This window comes from Tenrec ecaudatus, chromosome 2, assembly GCF_050624435.1.
Source record: "Tenrec ecaudatus isolate mTenEca1 chromosome 2, mTenEca1.hap1, whole genome shotgun sequence".
Classification (NCBI taxonomy): Eukaryota; Metazoa; Chordata; class Mammalia; order Afrosoricida; family Tenrecidae; genus Tenrec; species Tenrec ecaudatus.
This window is the reverse complement of record NC_134531.1, coordinates 132,804,302-132,821,140: the sequence shown is the minus strand read 5'-3', so window position 1 is coordinate 132,821,140 and position 16,839 is coordinate 132,804,302. Positions and strand designations below refer to the sequence as shown.

Genomic DNA, 16,839 nt, shown 5'->3' with positions numbered 1-16,839 from the left:
GAGGTTTCAGCGGAACTTCCAAAATAAGGAAAGCTAGAAAAAAGGCCTGGTGATTGATTAGTCAATGGAATCAATCCATAGATTGCAATGGTCTGATCTGCATTCAGTCGTGGCACGGTGCTGGACCAAGCAGCATTTGTTTCCACGGTTTATGGGGTCAAGTGTGTGGACCAAGCTGACATCAGCTATCAAGTTTTCTCCCACATGTGATACCAAAAATAAGCCAAACTTACAGTCATTGAGTCAATCCCAACTAACAGTAACCCTCTAGAACCGAAAAGAACTGCTCACAGGGTTCCCCAGACTAGACTTCTTCATAGGAGCAGACCTCATCTGTCTGTGGTGAAGATGTGGGTAGGGGGTGGCGTGCGTGCCAAGCTGTGGTTAGCAGTCTACTGCTTAACCCACTACGCCACAAGGTTTCCAGGGTAAATCCAGAGGAGATAAAAGAAAAAAACATTCACAGAATGTCTCATTAATAAACACAGATGACAGTGACTATTTGTGATGCAGCTTATTTGTTCTGTAAAAGTCTCCAAAGTTATCAACCGAGGCAGAAAAACGAATACCATCTAACAAAGGCTCACACACAGTTAGTATTTGTGGTACTTGCTTTAAGTTAATGATTTGAAAACAATTTATTTTTGTTTTTTTCTACAAGTTTCATTCCTTTGGCAGAGTGATAGTTAACAATAAACCAAACTCTAAGTTCACCGCCATCCAGCTGATTCCGACATAGGGCAGCCCTCTAGGAGTGGGCAGACATCCCCGGCAGGTTTCTAAGGCTGTTAACCGCTGAAAGGAGTACAGGCTCAATCTTTTCTCCTAAAAACTATCACTAAGACTGAAAAACAAAACATTTTTCAGGTCACAATCCTAAAAATCTATACCACAGGTTCCCACACTTATTGGGCTTACACCTTTTCAGAAAAAATAAATAAAAATTACCGAGCATCCCCTGGAAATTTTTTTTTTTTGAGGTTGCCTGCTCTCATCAGAGTTGATTGACAGCATTGATGCTTGTAGGTCTCCGTGTGTCCCCACTCCTCCACCCCCCTGCAGCAACCCCAGGGGTGCTGGTATCTGCTGCCACTTCGCACTGAGTTGTGCTAGATCCCCGGCTCCTCAGCACTCTGCCCAGCTCACCCCGCACAATTCAATCCCAGCCTCCAGCACCCATGGCATAGCACAGGGGCCTGTTCTTCATTTCCCCTTCCCAGGAGAGCCCCCCATCCCAAGAGAGCCCTAATCCCCAACCTCCACCCAGAACCCATATGGCCCCCATGGCTACCAGAGCCCCAGTATAGCTCACTCCCGTCCTAAGACTCACTCTGACCTTTCGTTGTCTTGTCCATCCTGATCCAACACCAGTTTCAGAATCCCCCTGGCAATTTTGTACCACACCACATAACCCAGGATAAAGTATAGGTCTCTATTTCTCCCAGGCCCAGCTCCCCGCAGGGAGTGGTGTCACCTATTTGGGGAATCACTACTTCACACCTTCACTAAGAGTGAATTTACATGCAAAACAGTCCAGGATTTGGGCTGCCATTGGCTTCATGCCTCACTGCTCTTAACTTTCACTTTTGTTTGTTTGCTAGTGTGATGGGTCAAGAGTTTGGCTGTTAACCTAACTGCATTCAGCATTCAGAGATACCAGTCCAGCAGCTAGAAAAAAGAGGAGGTTTCTGCTCCTGTAAAAATTTTCAGCCTGATCAGAGCACACGGAGCAAATGAAGTGAGAGGAAGAGAGAAGAACTCATGCTGGCCCACCAAGCCCTGAAGACGATATTCCCACTGAGCACAGTCAAAGCAAAGAGGACCACCGAGCTGGTCCCACTACAAGACACAATGTCCCTCATGGGGGGCACAACATTGGAGACAGTGTGGGAAGTGGGACCGATCTGACCCCACCACACTGAAGCAAAACACTAAGGTTGTATAACAGAACTGCAAGGGGAACAGAGCAACAAAATCCCCAGGGAATACCAAAAATAGACTTTGGGGTCAAAGCATGGCACCCCATCAGACTTGACCAGAAAACACTCCTAAAGGTCAACAAACAGACCTTGAACTATTTACAGGCTTTTCTTATTTTTTGCCCTTGCTTTTTTGTTGTTCGTTGCTTTGTTATATCTTGTTATTTGTGCATATTATCTCCACAGGTTTATCTAAATAAGACAGGTGGGATAAACAATCTGAAGGAGAAAACAAGGGGACCAACATATCCAGGAGGATATGGGAGAGGGGGGAGGCAAGGGAAAGGAAATGGGCGTTAACAAACTCAGGGACAAGAGAACAACAAGTGATCCAAAATCAATGGTGAGAAGGGTGTAGGAGGCCCGGTAGGACTTGACCAAGGACAATGTAACTGAGAGGAATTGCTGAAACCCAAATGAAGGCTGAACATGATAGTGGGACAAGAGGAAAGTAAAAGGAAATAAAGGAAAGAACTAGGACGCAAAGGGCATTTACAGAGGTTTAAACATAGGCATGTACATATGTAAATATATTTATAGGTTAAGTATTAAGGTAGCAGATGGACATTGGGCCTCTACTCAAGCACTCCCTCAATGCAAGAACACTTTGTTCTATTAAACTGGCATTCCATGATGCTCACCTTCCCCACACGATCACCAAAGACAAAGCAGGTACAAAAGCAAATGTGATGAAGAAAGCTGTTGGTGCCCAGCTATCAAAAGATATAGTGTTGGGGGTCTTAAAGGCTTTTAGATAAATAGGGGCCATCGAGCTGAGAAGCAATAAAGCCCACATGGAAGAAGCATACCAGTCTGTGTGATCATGAGGTTTTGATAGGATCAGGTATCGGGCATCAAAGAACAAAAAATCTTATCATTGTGAATGGGGGGGGTGGGTGTGCAGGGTGGAGAATCAAAGCCCATCTGTAAGGGTCGCAGGGAGAAGATGAGCCAGTCACAGTGCAGTATAGCAACGATGAAACATACAACTTTCCTCTAGTTCTTTAATGCTTCCTCCCCCACACTATCCTGATCCCAGTTCTACCCTACAAATCCGGGTAGACCAGAAGAGCATGCACACTGGTACAGATAAGAGCTGGAAACACAGGGAATCTAGGACAGTAACCCCTCAGGACCAATAATGAGAGTAGCGATACCAAGAGGGGAAGGGGAAGGTGGGAGAGAAAGAGGGAACCAATCAGTGATGTACATATAAACTCCTCCCTGGGGGATGGACAACAGAAAAGTTGGTGAAGGGAGACATTGGACAGTGTTAAGACATGAAAAAAATAATTTATAAATTATCAATGGTTCGTAAAGAAGAGGGTCAGGGAGGGGAAAATGAGCTGATACCAAGGGCTCAAGTAGAAAGAAAATGTTTTGAGAATGATGATGGCCAACAAATGTACAAATGTGCTAGACACAATGCATGAATGGATGGTGCTAAGTGTTGTATGAGCTCCCAAAAAAATGATTAAAAAAAACGATTTTCAGCCGTGGGGTAGTTCTATTCTGTTCTATAGGGTCATTGTGTGCTAGAATCAACCCACTGACAGTGAAAATAATGCAAGTAAGGCATACGTGTAGGGGTGAGACTGAAAATAATGTACATGGAACCCTAACAAGACAACTGTTCATCTCCTTTGACTGAGTCATCTCAGAGGTGGAAAGGCATCACTTTCATCAAGAAGAGATGGATGTAGGACCCATGCTGGACGCAGGACAGAGAGGACAGTAACCCTGGAAAGGCCATTAGAGATGACGAGCAGTAGTAGCAGCAGGATCCCGTGGCCTCAGGCAGTAGAACCAGGACCCAGAGAGACAGCACAGTGGGTGAAAGAAAGAGTAGCTTTGAGCAGGAGGTTTCGGCAGCGATGAGGTACTAACACTGACCTAGCAGTGTTCAGGTCTAGCTGGCCCAATGGACCAAGGGGCCATGAAAGGTATGCTTGTGGGGATGGCTGACAAGAAGCATTCCAGACTGAAAGAACTGTATTGAGTTCATTCTGAATTCTAACCTGTTACTTCCCCAATAAACTCCAGTGAACTTTGGGTATGGTCTGGGAGTTCTGGAGAATGTGTTCTGAGTTGTGCAACAATCAAAGCAGAGTGCCGTGGTAGGCAATGTTAGTGTTAGAACTGACAGAACGGTTGAAGAGTGGAGGTAAGTCTGACCTTGCTTCACAGGAATCAACCTTGGACTGATGCTGCTGGGTGATTCTCACTCCCTCATGAAGTCAGAGGTCAGATCCTCTTCGAGCCATGCCAAATTTACAATGACCCAGTGGTGGTAGACACAAATGAAGCATTGGGCACCGAGTATACAAGCAAAAAAGTGAACCTCTCAGTGTTGTCTGTTGAACTCTTTTGTGCAAACAAGCATCTTATACGCCAGTAAATCCAGATCCATAGACACATACAAATACTGCAAAAAGTGATGTATGTTCAGCAGTCATAATCACTGATATGAGCTACCGGCTTCCCCAGGGCTTTCATGATCTAGATCAGTCTTGCCCAGTATCAGGGTGATGCTGTCCTAAAGGGGCACTGGAATGATTGGGGAATGGAGGGGGTACAGCAAAATCAAAATCTACTCTTTATCCTGGATTATGGGCTACAGTAACAAAGTTTTAATGGTCAGGGTGTCACAGAGTACTTTTTTTTTTCTCCTGAAAATGGGGTCTAGGCCAAATAACCTAAGATCTAGATCCTTTGATGCCTAAGACAAAAGATGACAATGGAGAAGGTGCAAAGTTCCACTGGCTCCTTCCTCTTTCTAAATGTCTGATGCAGCAAAAGCAGAACCTACATTTGCATGCCAAAGAGGGATCTTCAAGAAACAGTTGAGGCAGATGGCTAGAAGGAACAAGCAGCCTCTTCCATCAGATGGTCCCTGGGGCGATTTTAGAAGGGCTGGCAGTCACTTCCTCCAGGAATAGTGGATTCGGACAGGAAATCTCCTTCCTGTACGGAGTCCTGAGGCCACTGGCCTGGGTCATGGGTTCTCTCCCTGGATAGTCTACTGTCTCACAAGGTGGATTTCACAGATTATTACTATGAGAGGTCTCAGTTTACCCAAGGACAAGAGCTAGTAAGAGAAGCAGAGTCCCAGATGAAATTCATACAAGTTGTTAGAGTAAGAGGAAGGTTTTCGATCTCTACAAAACTGAATTTCCCTTCATGTACAAACGGGTCAACCACAGAGACAAGAGGTTACCACATGCAGGATGTGAACTGTTAGCCAAATGCAGGATGTGAACTACTGGTTCCAGGTAGAAGCTTGGGAAGGGCCTAGTAGAAAAAACAACTGAAATCTCCAATCCGGCTGTCTGACACGTTGAGCCCCTAAACAATTCAATGCATACATATGCATGTGCATGGATCAATAAAATTGTTTAATCAATACACTAGTTTGAAAGTCCTCAGTAGTGATTTACTTACCTATATGGACAAGACATTTTGCTTCCATTTAAAGTAAAAAGAATAATGAAACATAAGATTGAAATCTCAATGTATTAAATAGCACTTTTCTGCTAAAAGGAGAAAGGTTAAATTTACCTCCTCGCACAAATCCATTAGTAGCTATGGCTGAAGTAGATAACCCTGTGATCGTCGTCACCACAGTGGCCATCATTATGACAAGGACCGACAGACCTTCCGGGAGAGAGGAAAGAGATGTTAAGGATACTTACACTACTATTTAAAACTGCCATATCTAGACTCGGTCTGTCCAAGTGTACTGTTTACTTTACAACTTATAAATTATTTTATTTTGGTTCTGTGCTCTAAAAATCAAATCAGAATTGTGAAGCAGTACTTAATCTCACTTACCTATTCCAGCTTGACCCACAATCCATGACAATCTAATAAAGAGCATCACACCCCAAATATTTAACATGCATCGCACCTAGAAGGAAAACACGAGGCTAGGTCAAATATGAAGGAAAGCGTTCAAACACAATACAGTTGTAAATGCTAGCCAAAATTGGATAGGTGTTTGAAATTACAAAAGAACTTTAAATCTAACTGCCAAACCACCATTAAAGCTTTAAAGGGCTTAGTGAGAGCTTAAAAATGAGCTAATATAACTCACATATACATACAGTATATACTCAAATATCAGCTGAGACAACCTAATTTTACCACTAAAACTGCATTAAAAATGTGCTGAAAAACTCAGCTCATACACGAGTATATGTGGTATATAAGTATAGACACATACGCACGAGTGCAAACTATCCATTCACCCAAACATCCATCACCCACACCCAAATACATGAAAGGACACAATAGAACATGAAAAATGTAAGAAATATTTTAATACGTCAACTGTAAAATAAAGTGGCTCATGTTCACATTTATCTGTTTAAATTAGGTTTTTATGCCTTTATAACATCCTCATTCTACATAATTTCTACAAGTTTAGGTTTATAATTACATAAGTGTCAATGTAAAATTCTACATATTTATATATGTATATATATATATATATATTTAAATTAAGCCACTTGTGAGACAACTTTCCAAATTTCTTTTAACTTTTATTCAGAGTGAGCATACATAAAACATAAGCCATCTATAATACTTTTAATGTAATAGAGCTGCCTGGGACTTTTCACCCAACTCATTAAGCAATAAATTATTAATAGAAGTGAGACTATTCTTCATGCTTCTACCCTAAAAGGTTACTACCCAACTCAAATATTTCCAATAAGAGTCAATTTACCCTAATTAGTTCAGTAGGAGCCGCAGTGGTGTACTGGTTACACATTGGGCTGCTAAGTCGTAAGTTCAAAACCAGCAGCAGCTCCGAGGGAGAAAGACAGGACTTTCTACTCCTGCAAACAGTCAGTCTCAGAAACTCACCAGGGCTGCTCTAACTTGACCTATACAGGCTGCTATGAGCCAGCATCAATTCAATGGTTTGGTTTAGGAATCAGTTTAGTGCCTATGTAAACACACAGACGTAAATCTGCATCTTAATCATTTAAATCTATCTAATGAAGTGAGGTGACCTTAACACTTAAGGGGCGTGGGGGCGGCAAAACCTCCTTCATTCTATTACCTATTAATTTCCAGTCACTTTTTTCCTAGTGACCAGGGGGTGGCAGGAAGAGGGCAGGTATATTTCACTTCTTTCCTCTGATCAGCTTGTTTGATTTATGTGATCCTATCACTTCAATAAATATGGCACCTAACACTAACAAATCACAAAAATGCACTAAGTTATAAAAGTAATCAAGTACTGAAAATCAACAATAAAATAAGCTCATAGTCATCAAGTCAATTCTGACACTATTACTTAAGAGTTTCGGAGACGGCAAATCTACTACAAGAGACAGCCTCATCTTTCGCCCAGGGAGTGCCTAGTGAGCTAGAATTGCTACCTTGTGGTTGTAGGCCAACATTTCATCAAGCGTAAGTCAGTTAATAAAAATATTATTACTCTTATATTTAAAATCCAGAAGAAAATGAGGTACAAGTTGTTAGCTGATCCTCTGAAACACTCAGATAAGACATCCCAAAAAGCAGTCACCCAAGAACTGATGAGACAATTAAGGCGACTTTATTAGTAGAAATGACATAATTCTCCATCCACACTCAAGTATACGTATACTTACTAATACACCCTTGATCCAGCCAAACTTCACAACTCCTTTACTTTCTGCTGCGTATGTGACCACAGCATCTCTGGTTGGAGTACTTTCTTCTCCATTAGCAAAACCATCTTCAAAAGGTTCCTAGTTATAAAAGGAATTGAAAATTATGGATAAGAATGATTTAAAATAAAGGTGCCTGATTAAACAAATATAACAAACGAGTAAAACAAACATACACTTAGCCATATTTAGGACAACAGAGGTAGATATTCAATAGAGTATTTTTACATGAGCAAAAAATAAAGCATCAAAGTAGAAGAAGACTTATAATAATATTGAGATTTTTAAAAATATTATAATCTCACCATAACAAACTTGTTTGAATAGTTTCAAATGTTAATTAAAATATGACCGGGGGACACAATGAAAACTGTTTCCTCTTTGAGACTAGCAAGGTCAGAACTCTTCTGATATGTTACCTACTTTCCAACTAAAACTTCACTTGACCTAGCTGTCACCCTCCCCACATCTGAAATGCCAGTGTTCACAACTTAACACTTCTCTTCTTCACTAGTGATGTTTCTGCTCTGCAGTCCACGACAGCGGAATCCCAATCATTCATTCTTAAGTCCTCTCTCTACTTGTCCTTTATCTGTACCCACTTAATCACAGGCAGAACGGCATTGAGTTAATTCTCAGTGATAAAATTTCTGAGATGTGGCTGGTTGGTTTGAACTGTCAACCTTTCAGTAACCAGAGAAATCAATGCCTACTCTGTGCTTCCAGGGCTCCTGAGTCACCACTGCTCACAGTTCTTTCCTTTCCTACACAGGTCCTCAGATTCAGCCTTATCATTCACAAGTCCAGAAGTTTCTGATTAAATCCGCTGGCAGAAATCCAAAGTGAGCAAAAAGGGCATCTATATCTATCAGAAACCTGTTCCTAGATTCCACTTCACCCTAGATTTGTGTTGGGCAGGTCTGAAAGAAAGCAAGCAGTTTGTTTGTGAATCCTGGATCAATTCAGTCCGACCACCAACTCTCTGAATATAAAAAGACATTATAATAATGTCTTGTTCAGCAACAACAGGAACTTAAAAACAACTAAGAAGAAAAATACTAGTTGCGAAAATGCAAACCACTATACACAGCAATAATTCTCTTTCCTCCAATACAAAAAACATCAAGTAAATAATCATTATCTAAACCTGTAAATCACACCTAGATGATACAAGTGGTTTGTACTTGACTACTAACCAAAATGTTGATGGTTCAAACCCACCCAGCAGCACAGAAGAAAGGCCTAGCAATATATCTCTACACCCATTACAGCCAAGAAAGCCCTATGTCTGAAGTTGAACTTTGTAACAAATGGGCCATATGGATAGCTTAATGAATCAGAATGAATTCAACAGCATGGGATTTTAAAAGAAGTGAAAGGTTGGTGGTTTGAATGTGGTCCAAATACTCAATGTTTACATTAATAAACATACCTATAACCTCAACTGTGAAATATATAGAAACGGAGTCATTCAGACTCTGCCAAGAGCTTTCCCGCTAACCACTTTTGATTGATGGTGCTGGAAGTTGTCACAGACAGTTTCAACTCAGTGACTCGATGTGGTACTGAACTTCCCCCATCGGGTTTTCCTGCCTGTCATCTGTATGACTGCAGATTGCCAGGCTTTTCTCCCACGGAGCCACTCTCCCAATACACCCGCACTCCGTGCCATGAAGTCAATCCCAACTCACAGGGACTGGATAGGACCCTCATCAAGTCAACGCTGACTCCCTGAGACCCTCTGGGACAGGGGAAAACTGTCCCTGTCGGTTTCTAAGACTGTTAATTCTTTATAGGAGTGGAATGCCTCCTCTTTCTCCCACTGAGCAGCTGGTGGTTTTGACCAGCAGCCCAATGGTGACCATTAATCAGGGCTCTTCATGGAGCCACCAGACGGGTTTAAATGGCCTACCTTTTGACTAGCAGCTGATTGTCTAATCATTTATGACATCAGAGCCACTTCTGCTAGCAATGCATACAATTAAAAAGAAAATCAAATCCTAATGGAGAGCTAAAAAGAAGAAGCCCCTTAGACTGACACAGTGGCCACAACCATGGGCTCAAACATAACAATTGTGATAATGGTCCAGGACAAGGTGGTGTTTCATTTTGTTGTTCACAGGGATGCTATGAGCCGGATCCACCTAGACGGCCCCTAAAAGTACAGTGGTTAGGACCAGGGAGTGTGACTACTAATGGCATGGAGGTTCTTTGTGGGATATGAAAATGTTCTCAATTGTACCAGTAGTTGTACACTTCGTATGAGTGAATTCCTGGCACTTTTACTAGCAGGAGAAAGACAAGGCTTTCTACTCCCGTAAAGGGATAGTCTCAGAAACCCACAGGGACAGTTCTATCCTGTCCTACAGGGTTTATGAGCCGGCATCAAGTCAATGGCAGACTTCACCTCGCATGACGTCCTTTTGCAGGGCTGGTCTCTCTTGGTATCGTATCTGAGGAACGTTATCACCCAGCCATCGGTAACTACCAATTGTCTCTTTGGACTGGTCTACTCTGGACATTCATATAAACGGAAACATAGCACGTGGCCTTATGTATGCAGCTGCTTTCAGTACACAGATGCATTGTTTCATCCTGCTTGTCGCATGTGTCAGCGCGTACTTCACCTTTATGCTGGATAGTATTTCATTGTACAGGCATACTATGTTTATCCTTCATCAGCTGATGAACAGGACTTGTTTCTCCATACGATTATTATGAACCAATCAAATTTGTATGTTTCTGTAAGATGTCCTTTTCACTCGAGTACGTAAGGATGAATGTGCTGGCCATGTTTCCCTTTATGAAGTGACTGCTGTTGGTAAACTTGTCTCCTCTCTTCCTACATAGCAAGCTGTACCTGTCACTCATTCCAATAGATGTGCCTGACTATTGTTCTCCTTGGAATCTGGTAAGAATATGAGTGCCAATAACCATTAAAAATAACAATCTGAGTGTGTTGCTCAATCACCAGAGCAGCTCACTCCCAGCCTGATTTCCACTGTGGGATGTGGTCCATATAGCGGAGACTCAAGGGACAATACAATAGAATATAAAAATCACTCCACATTGGGATTGGTGACTCGATTGTTCAACTCAACAGATTAAGTCAAACTATAGTTGACTGTTAATTTAATAAACATTGACAGAACCCTTTAGTTTTCACTCTAGGATATTTAATGTTCTTTGGTTAAATTCATGAATACCTCTAAAATACTATATATCCTGAAAAATCACAATATAATTTCCATACTACGCAATACAGAGGAATTTTTCATGTATATTAAAAGAACGCTAAAGAGGATGTTATTTTGGAATTAAAGAGTATCTGACCCAAGCCAACATATCTTCAATCATTTCATATGCATATGGAAACTAGACAGTGAATAAGGAAGTCTAGAGAAGAATTTACCATACATACTTGTGCATAAGCTGAGTTTTTCAGCACATTTTTAGGCAGTGGTTGTGGTAAAATTAGACGTCTCGGCTGATATTCGGGTGGGCTTCTACTCGAATATATATGGTATGTATTTGAATTATGATGCTGGGGAAAAAATATTTAAATACAGTGGACTTCCAAGAAGGAGAAAATCTCTCATGGGAAAGGCACAATCTAAATGCTCCTTGGAAACAAGGATGGCAAGACTTCATCTCACATACCTCAGACATCCAATCTTTAAGAGGGTCCAGGCCCTGGAGGAGCACATCATGGTCAGGACAACTGAAAACAGGAGATCCTTAAGGAGATGGATCGATACAGTAGCCGTTACATTGGGTCACACACAGTAACAGTTGGAAGAAAGATCTGGGGAGACTGGGCAGTGTTCTGTTCTATTGTACACAGGCCTGGGCTTATGGTCTGCATGAGAACCAACTGGGTGGCAACCAACAACAAGGACTTGCATTCCCATTAGGCTATTGTTACCAAGCCTAACAATGTGGGTGTCCTTTTAGCAATGCAAAATTATGCAGGCATTCTAAAAGGTTTGCTGTGGGTGTTTTATCAGAATTCTACCATACAACTATGTTCAGAAAACAAAGTAAGCTTTTCCATTATGTGTGAGTTAGCACTTTAAAATAAAAACGATTTCACATAAAATGAAAACTTGAACTCATTATCTTCTGATTTTTAAACTCTACAATGCAAAAACTAAAACAAAGTAAGTACATGTTACTGGAATGACTTGTATCTCAGCAATAAATTTGGGCAATAATGAGATGAAATTTACACCTACAGTATTAATTGTTCAAAATACCAAGAAACCAAAGTAGAATATATAATTTCTCTCTCTAAATACATGTAGATTAATTTCAGGGAAATAAGGAAATTTGACAAATGTGATATTTTGTCAGTAATTGTATATAAACTTTATAATCAAAGAAAAAGTAAAATGCAACTTTATTTATTATAAATGATGCAGATACAAAAGTATATAAACAAAATAATCTACCAATTTCACTGAAATGATGGGTTCCCCCCCCCCATTTTTCACCCCAATGGATAAAAAAAAAATAGTAACAAAATAAATGACTATGAACAATGTATTATAATTCCGATTTGAGGACACGCTTTCAAGCAGCAGCCTTGTCTACCAAATGGAAATGGAAGGTGCAGAAGAGCGTAGAGTGGGGAAGAGGAGGGATGAGAGGCACAGGTGACTACTGGAAGAATTTCTTCCTAGAACAGTCATCTTGAAAGAGAAATGATTAATTCAGTTGGACATGCTGAACTGAGGCGCCTTAAGACAAACAAGCTATTAAATAACTCATGCCTGGAACTTAGGAGAGGGGCCAGGGATCAAGAACTAGTGGGTAGCGCTACGGAAAGAATGAAAAAGAAACCTAAAGGAGAAAGCATGGTTAACAGTTTCAGAACATACTGAAAATACTAGAAGGGAACTCTTGGTGTCCAGTTATTTCTTTGAGCATCATCATTTCTTTCCAGGGAGTAGAGGAGCTTTTTGTTTTTTACTTTTTTGTTGAATTTGGTGAAGGTTTACAAGGCGGTTCAGTTTTCCATTCAGCAATTCATACACATCTTTCATGCCACTGATTGCAATCCTCGCAATATAATCCTCACTTAGCGTACTTCCATTCCTCCTTCTTTACTTACCCTTAACGTTGGCCTTGGTAAAGGCAGAGTCTTTGATCTCAAATAGCTGATGTGACTGGTATATCTCACTAGTGTTATTGTCCCTATAGACCCATGTATTGATTAGCTGACAACTGGGTCATGAGGCTGAGCTCATTTTAAAGCCTGAAACTAAGGGGTTCCGCCAGGTTCTAGCCAACCTGTTTGCCTGGTCCTTTTAGCTTTATTCCTAATTTTATCCCAGTCTAGCAAGCCCTTCTAAGGTGATCCCTTTCTGGACAGTCGGTAGTGGAAGTCCTACCTAGTTCTTTGGGTCACTAGGTGGAGGAGGGCAAGGTTCTCGTGGTCCATTAGTCCTTAGAGCGGATTACTTCCATGTAGCTTCAATTTTCTTTCCTCTAGACAGAGACCAGGAAGTGGCACCTAAGATGGGTGCTCAGGAGCATTCTACCTCCATCAAATACAACCACACACACATCGCCATCAAGTACTGCTTTCCTACAGCCTCAAAATATGTAGCAATTAACCAAATCAAGGCTGGGAGCAGCAATTTTAAGTTTCCTAATGTCTTGATCTATGATATTAAATTTGGACCTCAACACAACTAATGTACCTTCTTACACAGTAAATCACACTTTACCATACATTCTGAAGTGACCAAGTAAGATCACAAAAATCAAAGTAATAATCTATTCCAGGAGTTAAATTGTATATTCTATTTTAATGTCTATACTACGTGAAAAGATGGAAAAGCCTATTTAATAGTTAACGAGCCACCTTCTAGTGAAATATATTTTATTTCTATCTGTTTCTAAGATAGCCCCTGACTTTTCTTATATCTACATAAACACTGGAAAAATGTAACTTAGAAAAGGATGAATCCATTCTCATCTGCTCTTCCATGAAGAGTTCAATTCTGGATTAAGAGTAGGTCTATAGTTTGGGAAATAATTTCACTTTGCATTTGAAGGATGAGAAGCATCCTGGCGCAGGATCCAATCAAATCCAATCCAAGTTACTAGGAAACATACCAGGTGTTTTGTGCTAATACTGTAAGATAGCTGGAAACAGTAGTTTTGTCTTCAAGACACGTAAGTTTCTTATTTTAAAAACCACAGATAATTGCTGTCTTTAAGTACCGTCCAGGTGGTTCTGACCCACAGGGACTGTGTGTACAACAGAAGCAAACCCTGCCTGGTCCTCCGTCCTCACAAGTGTTCCTATGCCTGAGCTCATTGTTGCAGCCAGGGAGTCAGTCTATCTCCATGAGGGTCTCCTCTTTGTCACCGCCCCTCCACTTTACCAAGCATGACATCCTTCTCCAGAAGCTGGTCTCTCCTGATCCTATAAGATGAAGTCTCACCATCCTTGCCACTAAGGAGCACTCTTGGCCATACATCTTCCAAGGCAGATTTGTTTGACCTTTTGTAGTAGTCCATGGTACTTCCAATATTCTTCTCCAGCACAATTCAAATGCATCATTCTTTGGTCTTCTTTATTTAATTTCCAACTCTAACATGCATACAAATCACTGGAAAATATCACGGCTTGAATTAGTCCTCAATAAGAACTTCACTCTTCTTCGTTGCCTGTCCATAGTCTGGAAGCTCCTTTGAAACCTGCTCACTTGGGGTGACCCTGCTTCCAGCATCACAGCAACACACAAGCCTCCACAGTATGACAAACTGACAGAGGTGGTGGCCTAATTAGCTGCATTTAATCTAATTCTGGATATTCATTACTAACCTAAGGTAAAAATGGAAAGTTCGTGGTATGGAAGAACGAATGCAAAGTGCTCTGATCTGACTCAATGACAGCGAGCTTGGTTTTGAGCGTTCTTTGGGTATGTGTACCAAATGCAGACCAGTCACCCAACTCAGGAAACAATGCTGCTCAAATTCCCCCAAGGAGTCGGGACATGTGCAGTGCTTCACTTTTCTTTATGTTTTCCTCCTCCAATTCCAAATCTAGAGTGATGACAGACTTCTTACAGGGTCCTCTAGAAAATGACAGAAGTTGCCTTGGCTGATGCCAAAGAGCAGTGGTTCTCAACCTTTCTGAATCCCATGACCCCTTAATGCAGTATATGTTGTGGTGACCCCCAACTATAAAATTATTGTCACTGCTACATTCATAACTGTAATTCTGCTACTGTTATGGGTTAGGCGACACCTGTGAAAGGGTTGTTTGACCCCCAAAGTAGGTTGAGAACCGCTGCCATAGAGGATGGTGTTATACATCCATATACCCCAAGTACACCTCAAGAGTTTACCGTGTTAAGGAATTGCTTTGCCCCACACAGTTGCTCTGGATAGCTTTATCATACTACCTGCTAGGGAACTCTATAGTGTCCACACAGCCTTTCTGGGGTAGTAGAGCTAGGTGGGCTACTTAACATACTGCCATCCAGTCCATTCCAATCCTACAGCTCAGGGTAGAACTCTCCCTGTCGGATTCAGGCTACTTTTTCCAAGAGTAGAAAGGCTCATCTTCCCAGGGTCATTTACCATTGAGCATTTATTCTGAGGCCATGACGGAAAAGGGGAAGATAAGGTTGTGCAGTCATGCAGTTTCTTTGCTATCTTGGATTTTCTTTCTTCCATTAAATCAATTAAGAACCATTCACTTCTCAAGCTAGCATATCCTTTTAATCAACATTCCAAGCTGTATCAGGCTGTGTGTAGGGGGGAAGGGGTGAGATAGCGGGGTTGGGGTGCTGTTAGACTTAAAGGGGGCGGGCAAAGAGTTTCTGGGATACTGCAGTGTTCCGTCTCTGATCAGGGGGGTGGTTACACAGAAGGTCGCTTGATAAATGTAAGCTATCCATTTATGTTTCCCAGCCCTATCTGTGCCTTAAAGTCAGTCGTTCCACAATCCAAAAAATAGAACAGAAAAAGATTTTTTAAACGATTAAGAAAATGTGTTATATGCTTAGCATGCTATCTGGCATTAACAGATTAAGCACTCAATACAATTTAGCTTTTTATTAAAAATGACAAATGATTATTATAACTGTCCATGCCATAAATTTACCTAACTTATACTGAATAAATGAAAACAAACACTATGAAATATCAGAGTCTGCTACACAGCTTCTTATAATTTGACACTGATAGAGCTTCCGACTCCTGGGAGTCCTGACGGCATCATGAATATGTACTGGGCTGTTTGTTAACTGCAAGGTCAGCCATTGGAAACTACTAGCTGCTCCATGGGAGAAAGATGAAGCTCCTACTGCCATAAAGCTAGTCCTGCACACAGCATGGCTTTGAAGATTAAACCAATAGATTTTGAAGCTCACACTAATAGAAATACTTCACAATTTCTTTGCACCAAGAATATGCTTAATGGTAGATTTGTACTCTTCACTATTTCCCTTAAAGATGAATGCTATGCCTATTTTAGTAGGGCTAGTGAGGGTTAATGCTAGATTGCCTGATAGGAGAATAAAACCAGAACTTCGGGGCTGAGGCTTATCTGTCTGCAAATGATAAAGGGAGTAGAGATTTTTATGGACAAGGAACTCTTCAAAGAAAAATTCCATTATCTTTTCATTTCATTTCCCAATAACTTTTTGACGCCCCCACATACAAGAATTTATCGTTGTCATACACTGAAAAGAAAGCCAAAATTATACTTCAAAAATGTCAGTTACCCCCTGGGAGAGGGACAGCAGAGAAGGGGGGAAGGGAGACTCCGGATAGGGCAAGATATGACAAAATAACGATGTATAAATTACCAAGGGCATATGAGGGAGGGGGGAATGGGGAGGGAGGGGGAAAAAAAAAGAGGACCTGATGCAAGGGGCTTAAGTGGAGAGCAAATGCCTTGAGGATGATTGGGGCAGGGAATGTATGGATGTGCTTTATACAATTGATGTATGTATATGTATGGATTGTGGTAAGAGTTGAGTCCCTAATAAAATGTAAAAGAAGAGAAAAAAAAAATGTCAGTTACCTCCCAAAATCCAATTTAAATCCTAGGAAGAAATTGTTGAACTAAAATATCAGTAAAGAGAATTTGAAGATCAACATTTCACATAGACTTTAATAGTATCTGCTTACAGTTAAAATAAATCAAAGTGTTAATGCAATGATACAGCAAATTT

At 41.0% G+C, this 16,839-nt stretch overlaps 1 protein-coding gene across 2 annotated transcripts in view; it reads right to left on the bottom strand.

Moving 5' to 3' along the window:
* Positions 1 to 16,839, bottom strand: part of SLC12A2 (solute carrier family 12 member 2) — a 93,748-nt gene that overhangs the window by 56,197 nt on the left and 20,712 nt on the right. For both annotated transcript variants that reach the window (XM_075541488.1, XM_075541489.1), the window contains exons 2-4: positions 7,601 to 7,720; positions 5,811 to 5,886; positions 5,538 to 5,633 (exon numbers count right to left, since the gene is read on the bottom strand). In XM_075541488.1, coding sequence (XP_075397603.1) covers positions 5,538 to 5,633; positions 5,811 to 5,886; positions 7,601 to 7,720 — 292 coding nt within the window. The remainder of the gene's footprint in view (positions 1 to 5,537; positions 5,634 to 5,810; positions 5,887 to 7,600; positions 7,721 to 16,839) is intronic.